The 24336-nt window shown below is 34.5% G+C and overlaps 1 protein-coding gene across 6 annotated transcripts in view; it reads left to right on the top strand.

Moving 5' to 3' along the window:
* The window catches only part of krz (beta-arrestin protein kurtz), a 78793-nt gene that overhangs the window by 2946 nt on the left and 51511 nt on the right, over nt 1-24336 (top strand). For all 6 annotated transcript variants that reach the window (XM_080178546.1, XM_080178548.1, XM_080178547.1 and 3 more), the window contains exons 3-6: nt 9653-9736; nt 10923-11000; nt 14123-14228; nt 17086-17118. In XM_080178546.1, the coding sequence (XP_080034672.1) occupies nt 9653-9736; nt 10923-11000; nt 14123-14228; nt 17086-17118 (301 nt within the window). The remainder of the gene's footprint in view (nt 1-9652; nt 9737-10922; nt 11001-14122; nt 14229-17085; nt 17119-24336) is intronic.

Raw genomic sequence — 24336 nt, 5'->3', positions numbered from 1 at the left:
TACTACAAACAGACAGACATAAGGACAAACTACATAAATAAAAAAAAATTCATAAGGTCACAAATAAATAAAATATATTGATAAGAAATTTTTCCTTTACCCCCCCCCCCTCCCTTTCCTCCCCTTCTTTCATTCATTAAATTTTTTATTATTTTGGAGATTCATATAGAGATCATAGAGATTATTGTCATAGACGACTTAATAATCTTATATAAGAAGCTTGTATCTCGAATAAATCTTGCTGTTTGTTTATTTTAAGTGGGAATTATGAAATAAGGTTCCTGGGATTTAAGATTAGAACGTTGTATAATCCACAGTATATAAGAAGGTTTAGCAACTAGATAACAAGAATTTACAACATCCATAAAAGCGATGCTCTAAAATCAAACAGAGTAAACGAATATGAACACTTGTAGAGTGTCAAAACTGAACAAGAAGAATTTTTATCTTTAAGAAAATTGTATATAACAAAACTTGTAAAAAAAAATTGCGTAAATACTAGATTCTGTTAAGAACCTACTGACATTTTTAGGAATGCATTATATAGATGCTTCGCATGAAATATTGTACCTTGTTGTCATTGGAATCATTTTCAAAAATCCGATAAATAATCAGTATGTTTTAAATGGATTTATGGACTTTCTGGTAACGATTAGAGAGTTATCTACGCTTTATATACAGTACTTAAATGTTACAGGAATTATAATTTTAAGTTTGAAATCGATAGGATTGTAACATGCCTAAATTAATGAAAAGAGCACACCCTTACGGACAAACTCACATTTAAAAAAGCATAATAGACGTACGTAAACTTTGACGTATTTATTAGTTTCTCGTGAATTCTTTTTTTATATTTATAAGAAGAACACTAATACACTCATGTTAAAACCCCTCCCTCCCTCAGTCTGCTAAACCCCTCATCCAGCAAAGAGACTCCTTAAGAGAAACCAACCCCCATGATCCTCAAATCCAAATCCTTAATGACCAAATCTCCTCAATAGTTAACCAACATTCCAACAAAAAATGGCAAGAAACCCTTTCTAAATCCGACCATAGAACAAACCCTTCCAAATTCTGGTCCCTTCTCAAATCCCTTTCCGGCAAAAACAACTCCCCTCCCTCCAACCAACCCATTTCCTTCAACAACAACAAAGTCCACACCTCCCACCTCCACATTGCTGAATCCTTCACCAGTCAATTCACCTCTGTCTCCCGCCACACTTCAAACCCTTTCTCCAGAAAAATCATCCGCAAAATTCGCCGCCGTAACCACCTTAACAGAGACTTCCAACCATTCACCCCTGCCCTTGTCCTTGAAGCAATTAAAAATTCCTCCAATTCCTCTGCACTTGGCCCTGACAACCTTAACATCCTTCACCTCAAACACCTTGGTCCAAATGGCATTTCCTACCTCACCAAACTTTTCAACCTCTCCATCTCCGCTGCTAACATCCCTGCCATTTGGAAACTATCCAAAATCATTGCCCTCCTCAAACCTGGTAAACCCCCTGACCTCTCCACCTCCTACCGCCCAATCTCCCTCCTCTGTCCTGCTGCAAAAGTCCTTGAACGCCTACTCCTTCCCTACCTAAAACAATCCCTTTCCACCCACCCCTCACAACATGGATTTAAACCCCTCCACTCCACCACCTCCTCCCTCCTCAACCTTTCCACCACCATTGCCAATGGCTTCAACCAAAACCTCCCTCCCAGCCGCACAACTGTTGCCTCCATCGACCTTTCCAAAGCATTTGACTGCATCCCCATCCACCTCCTTCTCCAAAAAATCTCCTCCTCCAACCTTCATCCTAACATCATCAGATGGCTGTCCTGCTACTTGCGTGGCAGGATGGCTTTCTGTTCCTACCAAAACACCAATGCCTCTCCTAAAATCGTCCATACCGGTGTCCCCCAAGGCTCTGTTATCTCCCCTGTCCTCTTCAACTTCTACATAGCAGATGCCCCCCACATTCCCCCTGCCCTCACCTCTTCCTATGCCGACGACCTTAACTCCTTCCACTCCTCTCCTGACATCCCCCAGTCAGTTGAATCCATCAACTCCCACCTCTCCTCAATCGCTGACTGGGCCTCCTCCAACGGCCTCTCCATCGCCCCCAACAAATCCACTGTCACCCTCTTCACACCCGACCGCAAACACCAATCCAACCTCCATCCTCAAGTCCAAATTAATGGCTCCACCCTTCCCCTTGAGAAAACCCCTAAAATCCTTGGAGTTACCTTTGACACCTTTTTCAATTTCAGTTCCCATGTCTCCACCATTTCCTCAAAAATTTCCTCCCGCCTTAGAATCCTCAAATGTCTGGCTGGCACCAAATGGGGCCACCAGAAGGAGACCCTCCTCACCACCTACAACACCCTCCTCCGCCCCATCACCACCTATGCCTGTCCTGTTTGGTTCCCTAACACCTCCAAAAACAACATTGACAAACTCCAAGTCCTCCAAAACCAAGCCCTCCGCATCTGTACTGGTTCCACTAAAAAATCTCCTATCAGCCACCTCCACCAAGAAACCAAAATCCTACCAGTACGGAACCACCTTTCCCTTTTATGTTCCCAGTACCTGGCCTCCTCCCTCCGTCCCTCCCATCCATCCTTCCACAACGTCACAACCCCCCCTGGCCCTAGATCCAAAAAATCCACCCTTCAATCCATGTTCCTTCCTACCCTACAACCTTTTCTTTCACCCGACAACACCCTCCTTCCTACAAACTACAAATCCACAATCTCCAGACTCCACACCTCTGCTGTTACCCAAGCCATAAATTCCTACCCCCCAAATCCTGTCCTCAACCACGCCCCCCCTGACATCAACCCTTCCGAGACCCAACTTCCCAGGCACTACAGAACCATCCTCTCCCAATTAAGATCCAACTATTGTCCTAAACTCCAAAGTTACCTCCATTCCATCAACGCTTCTCTTACCCCCAACTGCCCATCCTGTCCCGCCAATCCTACCCCAGAAACTGTCCAACATCTCTTTTCCTGCCCAAATAATCCCACAAATCTCACTCCTATGGACCTTTGGCAAAATCCCTCCCATGTAGCTGCCTTCCTCTCCACCCATCCAAGTTTCACTAGTCTTCCTTCCCTCCTCCGCCCACCTCCAGAGCCCCCACCATAAGGCCCCCCCCCCCCCCCACCATCCTTCTGATGACAACCCGGACCGGAAACGGACAAAGAACAGCCAATACAACAACAACAAGGGTAAATTGGATTTTACACTGTAAAAATATTTTTGTTTTAAATATATTTATACTAGCGACTACGCCCCTAGAGGCATTTAGGGGTACTGGTATAGGGGGAAGGTAGGGTTGACACTTTTAGAGTCAAATTCTTTAAAATTATAGAAGACGGTATAGTGATTTTGAACCTTAATCAGGGAGGAGACATGGAACTGTAAATCATATTAGTTCCCATGTTATAATAATATGAGAACGTTGTATCATTCGTTGGATTAAAAACCTTGGGGGCTTTAATTAAATAATTAAAATATTAAAATAATTGATACGATTAAACCAACTAGGTATCCAAGTTTGATTGTTAGTATGGATAAAAGGGGGACGTAACTGAAGACTTTTTGATGCAGGGGGGGGGGGGTTTTCTCCGGAACCACTTGATGAACCGTGCAGATTTTTTGGACTTAAGCTTTTATGGGTATGAACATCTCATGGTTTCGAAGTCAACCCCCTACCCCCACCCCCTAGCCCCCCGGGGCTCAAAACCCCCCTAAAAATGAACCTAACCTTAATTTTCTCAAAAACTATTTGACCAATAGATATGATTTCTTAGAATTAAGCTTTCATGCTAATCAACTATCTTTTAGATTTGAAGTCACCCCCCCCCGCTACCAACCCCTAGCCCTCCGGGGCTCAAAAAAACCTTGAAAATGAACCTAACCTTAATTATCTCAGAAACTTTGACCAATAGATATGATTTCTTAGAATTAAGCTTTCATACTAATAAACTATCTTTTAGATTAGAAGTCACCCCCCTGCTGCCAACCCCTAGCCCTTCGGGGCTCAAAAAAACCCTGGAAATGAACCTAACCTTAATTATCTCAGAAACTATTTGACCAATAGATATGATTTCTTAGAATTAAGCTTTCATGCTAATAAACTATCTTTTAGATTAGAAGTCACCCCCCTGCTGCCAACCCCTAGCCCTCCGGGGCTCAAAAAACCCTGGAAATGAACCTAACCTTAATTATCTCAGAAACCATTTGAGCAATAGAGATGATTTCTGAAACTTAAGTTTTTATGCATATAACTTGAATTATAGTTTCGAAGTTACCCTCCTGCCTCCAACCCCTAGCCCTCCGGGGCTCAAATTAACCCTAAAAATGAACCTAACCTTAATTTTCTCAAAAACTATTTGACCAATAGATATGATTTCTTAGAATTAAGCTTTCATGCTAATAAATTATGTTTTAGATTAGAAGTCACCCCCCTGCTGCCAAATCTTAGCCCTCTGGGGCTCAAAAAACCCTGGAAATGAACCTAACCTTAATAATCTCAGGAACCATTTGATAGATAGAGATGATTTCTTAAACTTAAGTTTTTATGCTTATACCTTGACTTATAGTTTCGAAGTTACCCTCCTGCCTCTAACCCCTAGCCCTCCGGGGCTCAAATTAACCCTAAAAATGAACCTAACCTTAATTTTCTCAAAAACTATTTGACCAATAAATATGATTTCTTAGAATTAAGCTTTCATGCTAATAAATTATGTTTTAGATGTGAAATATAGATAGAAAATCAATCAATGTTAAAAAAACAAGGATGACAACATCCATAAAAGCAAAGCACTGAAACTGTAGGACAAACGGACATTAACACTTATATAGTGTCAGAACTGAATAATCAAAATATAAATGTATAAGAGTTGAAGCAAAATTGTAAGTGTAATTTTGTTGAAAAACTGCTTGATACAGGAAAATGTTTATGGACATACTTACATTTTTAGGACTTGATTATAGAGTTGCTTCGCTTGAAACATTATACTTTTTTTTGTTGTCCCAGGAATAAACGTACCAAAAATCAGATCAATCGGATGATTAGATCACAAAAAAATTTGTTGTTAAAAAAGTAAAAAATCAACATGTTTAAAATGGACGTACGGACATTCTTGTAATGATTATAGAGTTGCTACGCTTTCTAAATCGTACCTAACTACTAAAGGTATCACCATGGAAAGTTTGAAATCAATAGGACAATTCTAACATGCCTAAATTAACTAAAAAAGCTATCCGTTTGTGACTGACGTACCTAAATGCTATAGAAAACATCATGCAAAGTTTAAAATCTATAGGACATTTATAACATGTCAAAATGAACGGGATAAAAGCTAACCCTCACAGACCATATCTAATTAAATAAAATTAAATAAAAGCTTTGCTTTGTAAGATTTTTCAATAAACAAAGTATTGAGTCTCAACTCTCACAAAATTGATTGACATCCTTCTTCTCCTAGAAAAGTAGTTTTTTGAGCCCCGGGGGGCTAGGGGATTGGGGCAGGGGGGTGACTTCTAAACCATAAAAGTCCTAGAAATCTGCTGTATTGATCAAATGGTTTCTGAGAAAATTAAGGATAGGTTCATTTTTAGGGTTAATTTAAGCCCCGGAGGTTTAGGGGTTGGCGACAGGAGGGTAACTTCAAAACTATAAGTCAGTTTATAAGCATAAAAACTTAAGTTTAAGAAATCATCTCTATTTATCAAATGGTTCCTGAGATAATTAAGGTTAGGTTCATTTCCAGGGTTTTTTTGAGCCCCAGAGGGTTAGGGGTTGGCAGCAGGGGGGTGACTTCTAATCTAAAACATAATTTATTAGCATGAAAGCTTGATTCTAAGAAATTATATCTATTGGTCAAATAGTTTTTGAGAAAATTAAGGTTAGGTCCATTTTTAGGGTTAATTTGAGCCCCGGAGGGCTAGGGGTTGGAGGCAGGAGGGTAACTCCGAAACTATAAGTCAGTTTATAAGCATAAAAACTTAGGTTTAAGAAATCATCTCTATTTATCAAATGGTTTCTGAGATAATTAAGGTTAGGTTCATTTCCAGGGTTTTTTGAGCCCCGGAGGGCTAGGGGTTGGCAGCAGGGAGGTGACTTCTAATCTAAAACATAATTTATTAGCATGAAAGCTTAATTCTAAGAAATCATATCTATTGGTCAAATAGTTTTTGAGAAAATTAAGGTTAGGTTCATTTTCAGGGTTAATTTGAGCCCCGGAGGGCTAGGGGTTGGAGGCAGGAGGGTAACTTCGAAACTATAAGTTAAGTTATATGCATAAAAACTTAAGTTTAAGAAATCATCTCTATTGCTCAAATGGTTTCTGAGATAATTAAGGTTAGGTTCATTTCCAGGGTTTTTTGAGCCCCGGAGGGCTAGGGGTTGGCAGCAGGGGGGTGACTTCTAATCTAAAAGATAGTTTATTAGCATGAAAGCTTAATTCTAAGAAAACATATCTATTGGTCAAATAGTTTCTGAGATAATTAAGGTTAGGTTCATTTCCAGAGTTTTTTGGAGCCCCGAAGGGCTAGGGGTTGGCAGCAGGGGGGTGACTTCTAATCTAAAAGATAGTTTATTAGTATGAAAGCTTAATTCTAAGAAATCATATCTATTGGTCAAATAGTTTCTGAGATAATTAAGGTTAGGTTCATTTTCAGGGTTTTTTTTGAGCCCCGGAGGGCTAGGGGTTGCTAGCGGGGGGGCGACTTCTAATCTAAAAGGTAGTTGATTAGCATGAAAGCTTAATTCTAGGAAATCATATCTATTGGTCAAATAGTTTTTGAGAAAATTAAGGTTAGGTTCATTTTTAGGGGGGTTTTGAGCCCCGGGGGGCTAGGGGGTGAGGTTAGGGGGGTGACTTCGAAACCATGAGATGTTTATACCCATAAAAGCTTAAGTCCAAAAAATCTGCACGGTTCATCAAGTGGTTCCGGAGAAAACCCCCCCCCCCCCTGCATCAAAAAGTCTTCAGTTACGTCCCCCTTATAAATAAACGTTAAAGTTAAAAAGATATACATTTTTATAGTGTATTCCCAAGTCCTTATCAGTGTATATTTGCCTATATATTTGTCATCAATATTTGTTAGTACCTATGCATTCATTTCCGTATATGTATTGCATTAACAAATCAGCAAAACCTGATATATTTTAGAAGAATAAAATGTTTTTTTTTCCATAACGTTTTCTTTTTATTAACTACTCTAAAATCTAAAATGCCTGTCTGTCCGTAACTAACGATCTGACATTGAAGAAACGTCAATTTCTTGGTTACTATTCAAGATAGATTTAAGGTTCCCTATGCTAATGGCAATTCTATGACAGGCAACTGATTGCTACAGGAAAAATTATATTTACTCGACTACTATTACAGATAGAGGGTTGATTTTTTGTGAGAATTCTGCTGGCCAATGAATGCCTATTTAGTCTTTATCCAGGGGTGTATATTTTATAAAACTGACCATGCTGAAGGGAGGGAGGGTAAAAAAAATAAAAATAAAATATGTTGTTGGAGGGAAAAAATGAAAAAATGAAGAGAAACATTTTTTACATTTTTCTCTCATCCTTGGTGAAAAAATTTACTAAAATAATGTGTCGGAGGGGGGATAATATGAATAAAATAAAGACTTTTGAAAATATTTTTCCATTTTTTTCCCTTCCTTACTGGAAAAAAACTAGGGAGGGGAAAAAAATAAAAAAAAATTGCAGCAGGGAAAAAAAATGAATCTTGTGCAGAATATACACCATGTGTTATAATATGCGCAAGTGAATGCACAGTAATTTAGTTTGCCTAATAAACATAGTAAAATTAGACCAAAAGTTTAAGGACCTTAACTAGAAATTTCTCGATATTTTTATGGCTTTAGGTACTAATTACAGCTATGCGTAGCATCTCTATAATATTATACTTTCTTCTTCAATATGTGTATCATCAACTACTCAGATTTTCTGTATATGATAATATACTGTCTGTATCGATTTTTGATACTCTTATTTGAAGATGCGTATTTCTTTAGGCATTTTATCAGTCATAACATAAAAAAATAATTAAATTCCCCTTTTTTATTATTTGAAAACTTCTAATACTTTTAAGTCTGTTATTTGTACTAAAGTTACATAGATATAAAAATCTTCTTATAGGGAGTTCTTATAAATGAAACCTTTTAAGAAATATAATAGTGTTATTAATCTATTTATCAAAGGTGATGTACAAATAGAAAGGTTTTTAAACGTCTTTTTTGAAGAAGATAAGGTTCTTTATTTTTAAGAAGCGAAGCCCTTCTATCTTGTATATTCGTTCAAACAACTGATAGAAAGGTGCCATTCAACAAAGTTCATATCAAGCACTAAATCTCCCCCCAAAAACTTCAATCTTAACCATAAAGGCTAGGAACATGTAGACAAAATTATCCCATTGATTTCCTTATTGAAATCATTATTCCTAGGACGATTAGACATTATTTTACATCCAAATGATATTACAATTATGTATTGAAATAAAACTAAAGATTCAGCACCCAGAAAGTTTATCACAACAGAAATATGTTCAGACCTTTTCTTAAGAAAAAAATTGTTTGCTCTAATGTAAATTGTCATCCTTACTGTTTTGACATCATTTTGACGTACAACATATGAAGTATACGTATTCACTTCTACTAACTTTTAACCCAATAAAAAAAACTGTTCTAAATATAGCAAATAATCCTTTAAAATAAACATATGATTGACATGTTATCTTTTTACATTGTTTTACCTATTAAAACATGAGAATCGAATATGATTTTTAAGAAGTAAAAATTGCTAACAAAAAAATACGAGTTTATATTAATTTCAGCTGATAAAATACCCAGTGTTTGATGTTTATAGAAAGAAATCTATGAATTTTTCATTTAAAAGAATGTTAACACTTTGTTTAACCGTGTCTCTAAATAGATCCGCCCCCCCCCCCTCTCCATTAAACTTTTGGACAATTTTTGTGATATATGAGAATTGCGTGTTAGATTAGTTGATTCATCAATTATACCACAAGAATTTAATTTAGAATTCATGTAAACATACCTACTGAACATTGAACAATGTAATATTTTCTCTAAACGTAAAAAAATTTCTTAATATTTTTTTTATATATATATTATGCCACGTTTCAAAATTATCAGACATTTTTTTCAATCTCGTTTTGGAGTATAAACTATTAAAGAATTTAGTTTTTAGGGTTGGGAATCCGGGATCCCGAATCCGCCCAATTTTTGGTCAATTTTGGAATCCGGAATCCGATTTTTAATAGCGGATTCTGATTCTTAATTGGTAGGCTAAAATTAGCATCTTTAGTTTTTGCTTTCAACTCCCCCTTTTTGAAGGCAAAGATTGTCATCATCATATATAAAAATTTTTTAAATCTGGTTCGATTCTCAGAAGTGGATTATAGAGAACTCCAAAAACATTAATTTTTAGGACATATGTAGCACTTATTTTTTTACATTTTTGAAAAAAAGCCTTTTAAAATATTGCTAGAATCCAGAATCCGCCAAAATAAGAATTTTTTTGACGGATTCTTGTAAGAATCCGAATCCGGTCCAAAAATTTGACGGATTTCCATCCCTAAGTTTTTATCTTTTTTTCTGTTTCAGGACCGTAAAGTATTTGGCCATGTACTGGCAGCCTTCAGGTATGGCAGGGAGGACTTGGACGTTCTTGGCCTCACTTTCAGAAAGGTAATTATCAGGGATCTAAAGGGATAAGACAATGGGCGATAAATTGGTGTACATCCCCAATGATAATACACAATTACCCCTTCTGTTGTCTCAATTAGTGGTTGAAACGTTTGGACAATCAACTTAATGAACCAACCAATCAAAATTCAATGAAAGTCCCCAAGGTTGTTAAATCAACGAATAAGAAAACGTTATTATAAGACTTTGTGGACTAGTGTATTAAACAGCCCAAAGTCGGCTTCCTTCCTGGGTAAATATGCAATTAAAATGTTCTCCCCCGCCATTTTGCCTTAAAACGTTTTGAACAATGTAAACTAATATTAACCGCCCCCCCCCCCCCATAAAAAAAGATAATATTTGTGTTGGGGGGAAGGGGCAAGTAATAACATTGTTTACCCCCCCCCCCCTTGGTACGTCCTTGCGCTTAGCACCAATTATAAGATGTGTTTCCAAGGATTGTGGAAGTCTTATGAAACACCCAACAACACACTGATGGGTATTGGCACTCGGAAAAAAGTAGCATTAACATGTAAATGATAATTTTTTAAACACAAGAACACTAACGATGGATTGGCAATGTAGGTATAGATTAATCGTACAAATTATTTTACTATTAAGCCTTAAAGTATATAACACAATTAAACTACCATTAAGTTTTATAATCTTGGACAAAAAATAAATTTTACGATACTACCCTCCTATTCTTACTTTTAGTCTTGCTGTATTATATTAGAAAACTTATCCATCTCCCGTTAACTTCCTAGAATGCTAAATCATTAGAAATTGAAGACTTATAAAATTGAAGAACTAAAGGTTATCTTCAAATAGAGATATCTACTAAAATATAAAGAGTTATTTAATATACTAGATGCTTCGCCCTTAAATTATAGGGGAGTGGGGTTGGGGTATGGAAAATAGCTTAAAACACCTCCAAGACATATATACAGCTTCCCTGAAAAGTTTTTCGAGATGTATAGTTTCAGACAAATCTGTATAACTAGGTGTAGTATAAGCACTTTTTAATCCTTAAAAATTCACCTGATTTACAGAAACTAACTGTTGTAAATAATGGCACAAAGCAAAAACTATAAATAAATACTTTTACTTTGACATTATGTTCAAATTAAGAATATATGTTTCATTTAAGAAACCTATATCTACCGATTTCAATTGGCATTTGTTTCAGGATTTATACCTGGCCTCCGCACAAATTTACCCCAAGCTGGACGACGAGCCTACAAAACGTCCTCTCACAAGATTACAGGTTAGTAAATTATAGAGTAGCGTCGAGTTATTGTTCACTTTAGGGTCAACAAAACAGGATTTCTAGCCTTGGATAGCGTATAGAGGATAGGATACACAATAGGATGTATTACCTCATTTATACTAGGTTACTTACGATTTATAAAAGGCGTTGCTACAAAAGACTTGATATTACAGAAGGCCTAATCCTACAAAAGACCTAGATACAAGAGATCCAATCCGACAAAAGGCCTAAATAAAATTGTTACATAAATATAAGGTAAACAAATATAACATAAATGAGATCTAGGTCTTTTGTAGGATTATATCCCAAGAGCAAGTTAGCTTTTAAAGTATACATTTCCAGCGTATTTACTTTTTGTTTGGGTGACATGAAAACAGAAATGATAATATTCATCACCAAAGCCGTGCGAGGCTTAAAAACAAATTCAAAAACATTTTACATGCGCTAGTGCTGAGAGAAAACAAACAATATACTCAACCAGCAGCAATACTGGCCGGGCTAAGTAAGTGAGTTATAAAGTAGATACGGGGAAAATTTTAGAAGCAACTCAAAAGAAGCGCAGCTTTTCTTTCCACATTACGGAAGGACATTTGAGGGAATCTTTGCTAGAATTTCTCAAGACGCTTATTTTCATTAGCAGCTGATATTATCTTTAATGAAAGGACAATATCATATGAGTGTTTTACAAGAATTTTGACTTATATCTGTAATACCATACAAGAAGTAATGTTTAATACAAAATATCTAATTGTTGTAAAGACAGACTTAGGACGTACAGAGTATTGTTGAAAGAAAGTAAAAAGTTTGTCATCCTGATGAAGAATAAATCAGGGACAGGGCTCCATCACATCAAGATAATTTCATAATACTAAAGGGGACTATCCACGAACGAGAGCACATGATTCTAAGTACCTTCCAGCATTGGTCTTAAGTATTTTCTTTCAGAATATAATAGGTCACCATATAAATATCATTAATGTATTGACGAAAAAATTTATGTTTCACCATATTTTTTTAGGTATTTTAATTGATTTTGAAAACTTTTATGAAGCTAATTCTTTTAATAAAATGGATATTTGATGATGCATATGCGATATTCGTGTTATATAGATTGTAAATTATTCCATATTAGCATTAATTTAAACATGCATATGAGATATAGTAAATGTGCTTTTAACTTTTTTCAATTTTTATCATTTGACAACATGGACAATTAAAGACACCCAGAACTCAACAAAACGTTTGATAGAATTTTGACAAAAAACCTGAACATTTTTAAAATTTTCTTCAACTTGTGTTGTAGAATCAAAATCAAGGGGTCATACTTAATTTCAATTCAGAGATAGACTCTGGAATAGCTACAGGACTTAAATGAAATAGCATCAAGAACAAAAATGTATATGATAACTAATGAGTAAAGAACTAAGTTGAGATTTAAAATAATACATATACTTACATAAAATAACATGAAACATTAAATAAGAGCATAAAATATATAGTATAAAATGTGGAAATTCTTCAGATAACACAGCTAAATTCGAACAGTGTTGAAGTGAAATAATTAAGTTTATAAATGAATGAAAATAACATAAAATAAACTTAAAATCAATATAAATATCAAATAATTATTCTTACTTTTTAAGCTGGCTAATCCAGGGATAACAACAAGAACTGTACTTGGTATCACTATCACCAGTGTTAACTTGCTATCACTAAAATATACTGGTTAGACATAAAACATTGAATATGGGAATAAAACATTAATACTTAATCTATGGAAATTGCAAAGAACAGCAGACATAGATAAAAAACACTCAATAAAACATGACTGAATATAATGCACAGAACTGCAATAGGTCATGGATATATATTGATAAAATAATAAAATGTTCCCATAAACAATAAATAAGAATAAATAAAATGATAAAATGTAATATACTAATAAAAAGTAGATGTTGAGTGATTGAAATATCAAAATACACTAAATAAGAATAGATGTTGATTGATTGAAATATTCCAAAACACTATAGAAATATGCCCTGAGCTAGACTTATATAGCCAATCATTTGTTTACATTTTAGAATGAACAGGTTTTGTTGTACACATGTACAACGACTTTTCTAATCAAAAGATTAAATAGAATAGACTTATTATACCTAAACATAACAAAAGAATTAATAAAAATGTTAAATAAGCTAAAAATAGAATATAAAAAACGATAAAAATGAAATAAAGATATAAAATAAAACTTACCAATCTCTTTGTATCTTCATGATTTTAGGCTCTTTGTAACAATATACTAATTTTGATTAATATAAATAAAATTCAAACTACTACAATTTAATGTTTTGCAATTGCTAATTTTTCTACAACAACTTGATGTGGTGAAACATAAATTTTCTCGTCAATATATTAATTATTACTAGTGACCTATTATATTTTAAAAGAAAATACTCAGGGTAAATGCTGGAAGGTATACTTAGAATCACGTACTCTTGTTGGTGGATAGTCCTCTTTTAAAGGTTTGAATTATTCTTTACTATTTCTGAATTATAAAAAAGGGGACGAAGGGAGGACAGTACAAATAGCCCATTACTATCATAAGACTTTAATTTGAAAATAAATAGCCTATAGACATATAAGAAGATATATTTTAAACGAGAAACATATCGGTTGAATAATAGTTTTTCTTTAGATGAATTATCGCTCTCTGTAAAAAATAGTTAAACCAAATCCTTAGGCTTATGCGGGTTTTAAACTAATTTTTCCTAGGACCCACAAACAATTTTACAAGGATTTTTTTCTCATCCTATGCTTCATTTCTTTACTATTATCGCAGCTTCTCTATATATTTTTTCCAGTGACCATTTCTATTAGGAAAATGTAGGAGGTACCCTCCCCCCCCCCCCCCTAAAAATAGTTAAAAACCTTTCCTGAGCTTCACTGAAACCAGGTCGTTTCTGCGGTTAGCAAGAACTTAAGGTACAAACAGACAGACAAACAAGCTTATACTTTTTTACAAGGATATGTCTAGTTTTTCGTATTTCCTACAAAGTTACTTTTATTGATATTTTTTTGACGCTATATTATAGTCTAATAGGTAATGTTTTACTTTTCAGGAAAGGTTGATAAAGAAGCTAGGTGCCAATGCCTACCCTTTCTTTTTTGAGCTGCCTCCCCATTGTCCTGCCAGTGTCACTCTTCAGCCCGCCCCGGGAGACACAGGTAAATGCCAGGGAGGGAGGGGACATGGAGCTGTTTATTACACTCTTTTGTTTGATTAATAACTTTAGGAACTTTAATTGACTTTTGATTGGTTGGCTTATAAAGTTCAGTGTACTTACTTACTTATCCGCGTCTTGCTGCTGCAGCAAATTCGGCCACTAAGTTCAGTGTTTCAATCACTAAATGTACTCTACAGAAGGGGTAATTTTTTATTTCGTCATTGGGAATGTACATTATTTTATCGGCATTTGTCTCATCCTCTTAGATCCCTAGGTAAATGCAGTGGCGTGCGTTAGGTGGATGTAAGGGTGTCGACACACTCCATAAAATGGAAATTGCTAAAGCCTGCCTTTCCCTGTTTTCGTCCCCCTAATGGTTTCACCCCCCCCCCTCCCTGATGAAATGCTGTGCACGCCACTGACCAAATAACTTTATTTTGATTAAAAACCCAAGAAAAATTTTATTTATTCACGAATTATGGCAAACAACCTAAATTATTGCTTTGGTAGATTATAAATATTTTGGGAAGGCTTAGAAGAAATCATGCTTCACCAAGGACTTCCAGAGGGGTGGGGAGGGGGGGGGGTAAGGGGTGATTTCTCTCCTTATTTAATTTTCTTTTAAACCCAAACCCTAAGGGCTATTTGAGGTTAGTTTAGATTATTTTGGGCTTAACAAGCATCGCAGGATTATTTGAAAAAAGTGCCTTTTAGAGACCTGAACGTATGAATTATATTCTACTACCAAAATATGCGATATTACCTCACTCGAAAATTATTTTTGCTTGTATTTTAATTAAAAACCACTTGACCTATGTATTTCCGTTATTTCTTTTTGTAAACCTACAAAAAAGCACTTGATATGTAAGATTTTTACAGGGAGGGAGGGGACATTGGACTGTCAATTACACTGGTACCTAAAGTTCTATAACAACGTTTTTTGATTCGTTAGCTTCAAAACTCTGGGTACTTTAATTAAATGAATTTTTATTGGTTGGTAATAGTAGTGTCCAAACATTTCAATTAATAATTTTCATCAACAGAAAGGGTTATTTATTCAACATCATTGAGAATTTTATCAATTTATCATCCATTGTCTTATCCCTTAAGATCCTTTGTTTTGTTTTTCATGAATGAATTTACTTTTATTTTGTTTATATAAATTGGGATATTTAGAAATGTGTTATTTATTGTATTGTCTTTAATTGCTTCAAATCTTTTAATAATAAAAAAAAAGAATAAATATTTAAAAATTTTAAAACAGACACAGTGCAGTGCATAGAAATATATAAAGTATAATTTGATTTATAATCCGACTAAATCCCCACTTATGCAAATGTATATATATAACACCCCTTTTAATTTTCCGTTGTGCAAAGGTTAATTAAAGTTGGTTGAGTTAGCCCCACAGGGTTAGGTACCCTCAAGGGTTAGGCTAACAGATTTATAGTATAGATGTATATACAAAAAACTACCTCCCTTTTTTGTTCAAAGACCTCTTTCGTCTGCTTCTAAATTATTTTCTGCTTTTTGGCTGTGTTAATATAAGCGACAACATTGGTTTTTTTTATCAATGACCCAATAGAAAGGTTGCACAAGGCGGTTGCGATAGGGAGATACAGTTATTTAACAGTGTTTACTCTAATGCTAGGCTAAAAAAGTTTAAGATAATAGCAAGGAATATGACCCAGGAAGGGAGGGGACATTGGACTGTAAATTACACTGGTGCCCAAAGTTATGCTTAGGAAACACTGCATGTGGGGGTCAGGGGGAGGTAGTTACGTTTGCCCACTTGTGGTAAAGGAATTTACCTAAAATCCTACTAAATAATTGATTAGATGGTGACTCAAGTATGCTTTGCAGTTAGCATGGGAAACCCCAGGGATATTAAGGGATAAGTCAATAGACGATTAATTAATGTACACGCCTATGACGATAAACAAATTACCCCTTTTGAAAATTTGGTTGGCAGACACTTTACTGGTACCCATTGTAAATTACGAAAGCACACTAATAAAACTGTTTACAATGTTATAAGTTACCATCCCTTTTTATAAATTAACATTTTTCATTAAAAAAGTTTGTTTCATGGTAGTTTGAACTCAACAAAACATTTGATGATATTTGGTTTTAAAGTGCCTAACTTTTTGAATTTTTTTTGGCGAAACTTAATTTTTTAATTGATATAACAATATTAAACATAACCCTAGTATATTCAGCAAAAAAAACATTTAGAATTACTGCTGGAAGGTGCTTAAAATCACTTGCTCTCATTCGTGCATAGTCCCATGTGGGGACTTATATTCTTAATGGTTTTTTCCATAATTGTGGGTTTTATTATCATTTCTTGGGGATGTATATTAATTTATTGTCCATAGTCTTATGCCTGAATATATGTACAGGTTATCAATGTATAAAACAATGTTTAAAAAGAATACAATTTGATACATTTTTAATGACTTTTGGATTAAGGAATCCCTTTAATATTGGCAAAACCAAATATTAGTTTTATACAGTTATATATTATTTGTAGCATAGCACTTCTGTAACTACGTTATGTCCGTCCGTGTGTCGGTATGCTAGAACTTAATAGTCCTTTTTCTTTCACTAGCGGGTGCGCCTTGCTCTAGGGGTTAGGGAAGTCGACCCTTCCCCACTTTCAACTTAAGTTTAAAAAGGAAAGTTTAAAAATTTGGGGTTGGCAATTTTTCTATGTGCGATTTCTCTTGTGAAGACGGTTTTATCCTACCCCAAATTAGTTACATTCCCAAATTATTGTTTACTTTTAATGCTGCGCTACTTGCTGTCATAATTGTCCTTGTTTTTCAAAATATTAATTTTACTTTTTTTGTTTTCAGGGAAGCCCTGTGGAATCGACTACGAGATGAAGGAAAGATCAAATTGAAAATTAAATATTTTAAATTTACAAATTATCGGCAAGTTAAGTTAACACTGATTTGGAAGTTACATATTAAGTAAGTAAAAAAACTATACAGTTCAAGTATAAGAAATTTAAAACAACTGATTCCTACTGAGTAAACTGATTTTAGTAGTAAAGCTACACTATAATTAACCTTGTCTGTTTGTCAGTCTGTCCATAACGACGTGGGGGGGGGGGGGGGGATGTGTTGTTCTCGCCTGATATAAGATATAGACGGCTGAAATTTGTCGGCCATACTTCAAAAGAAACAAACCATATTTTTGAAGGTTATTCGATCATTTGCATATTTTCTCTTTGCTCTTTTCAGTTTGCCCGTTTGTCCAATCTTTGACTTTTTGTGCTTTGCTACTTGTGTGTGTTTTTCTCTTAACTGTTAGATTAGCTCATTATTGCTTAACTGGTTATGAATACAAGGGGGGGGGGGAGTTTTGACACATTTGCGTAAACCTGGTGTATAGGCTTTATCTTTGGACTGAGAGGATAGGTTATTAAAGATGAAATCATTTTTATTTCCACCAGATTTAAGATTTTTTGGATAGGCCTCCAGGTGGTCAGAGTTAGATTTGAAGAGTTAGAGGTCAACTTATAAAACAAAATATTCATCTTTTTGAATGTTATTCACATATTTGAAAAAAACATACACATTTTGTTTCATAAGCTGAAATCTAACTCTTAAATTTTTTTTTTTCATTTTTACCTGTCCAGAGACCACCTGGAGGCCTGGAGCTCCGGAACTTGGAGGCCTATCAAAAAATCTTAAATCATGGGGAAATTCATCATTTAAGAATGATTTTATCTTTAATAACCTATCCTCTCTGTCCAAAGATAAAGCCTATACATCAGGTTAACGCAAATGTGTCAAAACTCCCTCCTCCCCCCTTGTCCTTGTAAAGGATGAATATTATCCTTTTTAATTATCATATACAAACATTAATACACTGGCTAACCAGATTGAGCAAACGGGTACAATATTGCAGGGAGGAAAAGGTTAATAGAAGATAAATAATCCACTTAGCTAGTATTTGTAGAATTTATAATCTAATGATACAAAGAAGTTAGGTTTTTTGCTGTTCCAGAAGGGTTGTTAATATCAGGGGAGCTTTATAAATGTCTGGGGGTGTTTTTATGCTATTTTCCTGACCTCCACTGCCCTCCTCTGGAGCCTAGGGGCGAAGCAACTATTTATAAGAGTAAGGAGGGGATTCATTTATATTCTTTTGACCCATCCCTGAATACCAAGTATTGAGGTCTAAAGCTTAATTGGATTAGTAAGAATATCCTCACCGAGTACCAGTAGGTACATTCATTTCCACTTTGTGTTTCATAATTATAAAGGGACGGAAAAATGGTAGGGATTAGAACATATAGTATGGAAAAAAAATAAAGGGAGGGACATTGATGGGGAAGTGAAGAAACTGCAAATCTATTTTTTTTAAACGGGCCACCATAGCATTACAGACGGACGGACATATATACAGAAGCGCAGACACAAAAGCGAGTGATGGTGTTGAGTATGATAAGTGGCAAGTTAAAAAGAAGCTTAAGTCCATGCTTTAAATTGGGAGGGTTGTGATAGTCTCCACAAAAATAGTTATAAAACTTCGGGGGCCTATGAGAATTTACGTTGTAAAGGAGAACCATATCGGTTCAAGGTTAACAAGATTCAGTACACACAGACACACACACGGATACTGAAATAGATGGATTTTAGTGGGTCCTTTAAGATCCTTTAAATAGCAGTATCAATAGGACTCTCTAGTTATTTATAGGTCATGTGGAGGATTAAGGCTATTTTCGTAAAATACCACCTCACCCCCCCCCCCCCCTGGTATGAACCTGGAAAAATTTTATTTAAAGGGTTTACCTTATTTTCTAGAAACTCCTCAAAGCTAAAGGTGCAGCATTTAATTGAATTTACGCTTAATGAATGCTCTATAGCAAATCTATATTTTGAAAAGCTTCGCCTTCATGAATTTTTATATAGTCAGATTTCTTCGAAAAGAAAAATTCTTAGGAAGAGGTCTAAAAATATAAATAAACTTAAACAAAAACTTTTCATCTTAAATTTTATTCTTTCTGAGGTCTTTTGTTTTTTTGATACCATGAAACATAAACTATTTTATTGTTTAACATATTTCAAAATTTTGACATTCATTTTGGAAACAAGGACAGAAGGTAACATCTATATAATAAAGAATTAGAATTGCTAAAAATATAATATTTCTTTTAGTCAAACTAAAGAAGTTGGTATTATATGTCAAATTTTGCTAGGATTCAAGATAGTTTAAAATAAAATTGTTATATTATATTAGGCACAAAGATTTTAAATAACTATTGAGTTGATAAGATATACCAAAACACCAAAGGAATCCTTAAAAAAAAATTTATATGAGATTTTCAGATGCTTAAATTTAGACGTACTGACTGAGGGTTATAGAAATGCTTTGCTCTTCAAATTCTTACATTTTCTTTTCTCTTAAAAAAAAAACTTTTGTAAGCATAAATGTTTCAAAAGTCTGATAAATAATTCATTTTTGTTGGTTTACTCTATATTTTATGTATTATAATTGTTTGATATTTTACTTCTAGTTATCCAATACAGTTCTATGATTCTCCGTAGATAACCGTAGATTTTAACAAAACAGGGATATGGAATTTAAACAAAAAACTGTTTGGTTTTAACTTTCCCGCCCTTTCAATTAGCCATCGAGAAATTTTTTGTTACTTAAACTTTTTTTGTTTTTGCATACAGATTAATTTAAGAAATAATAGTTATTTATCGCATCGTATTATTGATAGGTTTCCGCGGATATTAAAATGAAACAAAACCAGTTTTGTTAGACCCGAAGGACCAAAGGCCTGGGACTAAAAACTAGCATTAATTTATGATTTTTTTAATATTCGTGGAAAATTATCTGTAATACGATGCTATACAAACATACATAATTTTTCGATTTTTTAGGATCGGTTTTTATCGGTTTTGAAGCCATAAATTAATTTTCTTGATTTTTCCTATCCCTGTCCTCAGTGTTCTGGAGCCGGAGCCGGAGCCGGAGCCGGGAGCCGGGAGCAGCAACATTTTTGGTGGAGCCGGAGCCGGATCCGGAGCCGTATTTTTCGTTAAAAACGGCTCCGGCTCCGGACTAGCTAAAAATGATTTTTTAAAGTAATATTATAATTTGGCAACGGTCTATTTCCATATAATAAACTGAAAAACTATTGTTACTTAACAAATAGACACACATCCTTCTACTTTTATATAGCTTTAATCAAATAAAAGCAAAATATTTTATATTATTTATTTTATTTCATCAAATTCAATAATGAAAAAAAATTGATATATTAATTTTAAGGTAGGAGCCGGAGCCGGAGCCGGAGCTGGAGCCGGAGCCGGAGCCGGGAGCCGTATTTCCAAATACGGCTCCGCGGAGCCGGAGCCGGAGCCGGAGCCGCATCAAAATTATACGGCTCCGGCACACTGCCTGTCCTGTCTGTCTGTATGTTTGTAGCGAAGAATCTCGCTAACCGCTGCACTATGTGCCCAGAATTCCAATATAAAACAAAAACTCATAGTTCTGTTAATTTTGCTTCAAATTGGGTAAAATCTTTTAGGTTGGGTCATTAATTACCCCAATTTTTGGTATCTTTAATAAAAACGGCGGCGGGATCGCCGCTCCCGCCGTTAACCGCCATTTTCCGCCGCCAAAAAAAAACATTATCTTAAATGATTCCAAATTGCCAAATTTTGCGAGAAATGCAAAAAAAATTTGGCGGCGGCGGCTAAAACGGCGGGAGCGGCGTGCCCGCCGCCGTTTTTTTCTAAAGATACAAAAAATTGGGGTAATTAGTGAAACCCTAAAACGATTTGGATCCAATATCTTAAAAGCACAGAAGAAGCACTGAATTTAAGATATACCTTGATAAATGAGAATTTAAAATTGAAGTCCCCCACAGGATTGGTTATGAGGGGAAAAATTTTTGAAAAAAATAACACGGTCTCAAATGATTCCAAATTGCCTAATTCAGCAAGAAATGCAATAAAAAAAATTTAGGTTGTGGCGGAAAACGGCCGTGAACGGCGGTTCCGCCGCAGTTTTTTTTAAAGATACCAAAACTTTGGGTGATTGGTGACACAACCCAAAAGATTTTACCCAATTATCTTTAAAACTAAGGGAGTAGCGCCCAAAATAAAATTGCTGGTACGTCGTGTTTCAAGTCACCAAATGTTACCCCCCCCCCCCCCCCCCCTTAAATAAATTATCAATGAAATACTTATAGGTATATCAATTGATTTGTTTCAGGGAGGGAGGGGACATTGGGCTGTTTATTACACTAGTCCCCAAAGCTTTATAATAACGTTTTATTATCCATTGGTTTAGCAACTTTATGGGGCTTTTACTGAATTTTAGTATTTTTTCAAATGTTGAGTCACGAGTGTCCAAACGTTTAAACCACTAATTGTAATCTACTGAAGGGGTAATTTTGTGTATTATTGTTGGATAAGTTCATCAATTTATTGGCCATTAACTTATCCCTTTAGATCCCTGGATTTGTTGACATTAATAACTATAAACAAGGAAACATGTTAATAACATTTTGTAAAATAATTTTCCATTTTTCTATAACCCATTTTACTGTACTTTTTCATTAAAAAATTGACCTGTTATTATTGCTGCGCTACTTGTAGACAAAACAATCCTTGTTTTAAAAATAAAAGTAAAGATATCACAAATCACCCCAAAAGCACTAAAAACTTTAATCCAAAGGCCTTGCAATCAAAGGATTTGTTGTCTGCAATAGGGCCTTTATCAGGAAGGAAGGGGACATTGGGCTGTTTATCACTCTAGTCCCCAAAGTTTTATAATAACATTTTCTTGTTTGTTTATTAAGTTGAGTGTCATAACTTTTCAACCAATAATTGTAATCTACAGATGGGTAACTTTGTGTATCATTATTGGTAATGTACATCAATTTATCTGCCATTCTCTTATCCCTTTAGATCCCTAGGCCTTCATACATTTATTAACAAATTTGCTTAAATCTTTTAGTTTCTTTACAAGTTTGCTGAACTCTTAATTCTTAGGGCGTGCATATGGGGTGGAATAGGTTTTAGTTTTATCAAATTAAAACATTTAAGATATTATTCATTTGACTTTAAAAGAATGGTAATTGATTAGAAGCAACAGGTTCGATTACATAGCTTAAATGAATATTCCTAGGCGTGTGCATGGGGGGGCCTTCCCCCATACTCCGGGGGGGGGGGGGGGGGCGAGGATATCCTTTAAAGACTTTAAGCAATAAGAATAAGGGATTGTATCAAAAAATTGCATCGAGAACTATAAATATCACGATAAAATGATTTGTAAAAACGAATATTTTAATTTGTCTTTTTTGTGTAAAAATTGCTATAAAATGGGTACGACCGCTCCTACAAAACTGTGAAAAAAAAATTTCAGCTAACGATGCCGCCATTGAAACCAACGGGATTCATTCACTGAGTGCCTTGGTTAAACATGTGTAAAGGTCTGGTATGCGGCATCGTTAGCTGAAAAAAAGATCAAACTATTTGAAGTTGAGAGTATCATTACAAAATATTATGATTCCTGATTCTTTAAGGGGGAATGCTTTGACATAAATTTTTTCATAAGTTTTATAAGTAAACGTATAAAAACTAATTTAAAATCGTATAGTATATTAAATAAGCTTTCAAAAAAGGTATAACATATTACTGTAGCTCAATTTTTGGTAGTTTGACGATAATTTAATGTTTGCATATAAAATGTAATTTCAATAGTCAGTCTTTTTTACAAAATCCTAAATATCTAGGTAGGCTACTTCTCGAAGCTGTAAAATTATAAGTAATTGATATTTTCACCTCTAGCTTTGGGAATCCTTCTCAAATATGACAAAGATTAACCTAAAACTTTAAAATTGGTCAATATTCAAAAATGCATTTTTGGGGATCTTGGAGTTTTTGCATTGGCTGGGCACATAGTGCGCTGAACCGATCGGGTTCTCCTTTACGGTCCCGGTAAGGTTAATAACTATTTTTTTGGGGGGGGACACCCTTAACCCCCCAATTTTTTTTCCTTTTAAAACTAAAATTGAAATAGAGGGTCTTTAAAAATTAAAACACGACAAATTAGTTTGATCAAAACTCTTGGGGCATAGCCACTAGAGGCTAGGGGCGAAGCCGCTAGTATTAATATAAAGTGACTACCCTGAATTCTAAATTAAAGTATTTAGTTTCAAACTTACTTAAAAGTAAAACAACATTTTATCTTAAATTTTTATTTTCTTTTACTCAGAGTTTCATGCTTTTGCAATAATCAGAAAGAAACTTAGTTAGATTATGGTTTTCTAAAGTCTCAAGTTAAGAGAGGAATTACTATTAAAGAGTGCCTATCTACAACTTATATTATGAATTAGGATTTAAATCTTGTGATTATATCTTTAATTAAGAAATAAGATATTTCAGGAATAGAAAAAAATATTTGAATTTTATTTTTGCTTCCTTTATTTTGAGGGGTTTTAAAGTTTCAGGGGAAGGTAAAAAGCGCTTAAGCCCAACCCTTAGACAACTATGGAGTAATATATATTAAGAATCTTCTACGGATTTGTCATTTCTCGTCAATTTTCTTAAAAACAATTATCGCCAATAGATAACAAGCGGATTTGGGTTTGATTGATTGATTATAGTTTTTTTCTCGCATCGTATTATAAACAGCTTTCCGCGGATATAGAATGTAAAATTATAAGATTAAAACCAGTTTTTTAGCCCCGAGGTGCCGAAGGCACGGGCTAAAAAACTGGTTTTAATTTTATGATTGTACTTTTTTATATTTGTAGAAAGCTGGATATAATACGATGCTAGACATAGTTTTTTTGTATGGATGAGAACCGGTTCTTATCCACCGGATTTGAATGGATACGAGAAAAATTATTAGGTAATTAATCTAAACTTAGATTTTTAAGGATTTAAGTAAAAGATGTTTTTATACAAGATTGAAAAAAGTGATAAATTGACAAATACATATTGGAAAATTGATAAAAAGAAGATAAATTAATATAAACGATATGGGTAAAAAAGAATTTCATATTTAATATGTGTTTTTCTTCACATATAATTAGAAAGACAAACAAAAAGACTTGTGTAGATACAGACAAA

The sequence above is a fragment of the Acartia tonsa genome, chromosome 12 (genome assembly GCF_053477335.1).
Source record: "Acartia tonsa isolate MP-2025a chromosome 12, ASM5347733v1, whole genome shotgun sequence".
In the NCBI taxonomy this organism is placed as follows: domain Eukaryota; kingdom Metazoa; phylum Arthropoda; class Copepoda; order Calanoida; family Acartiidae; genus Acartia; species Acartia tonsa.
This window is presented reverse-complemented; position numbering and strand designations above follow the sequence as displayed.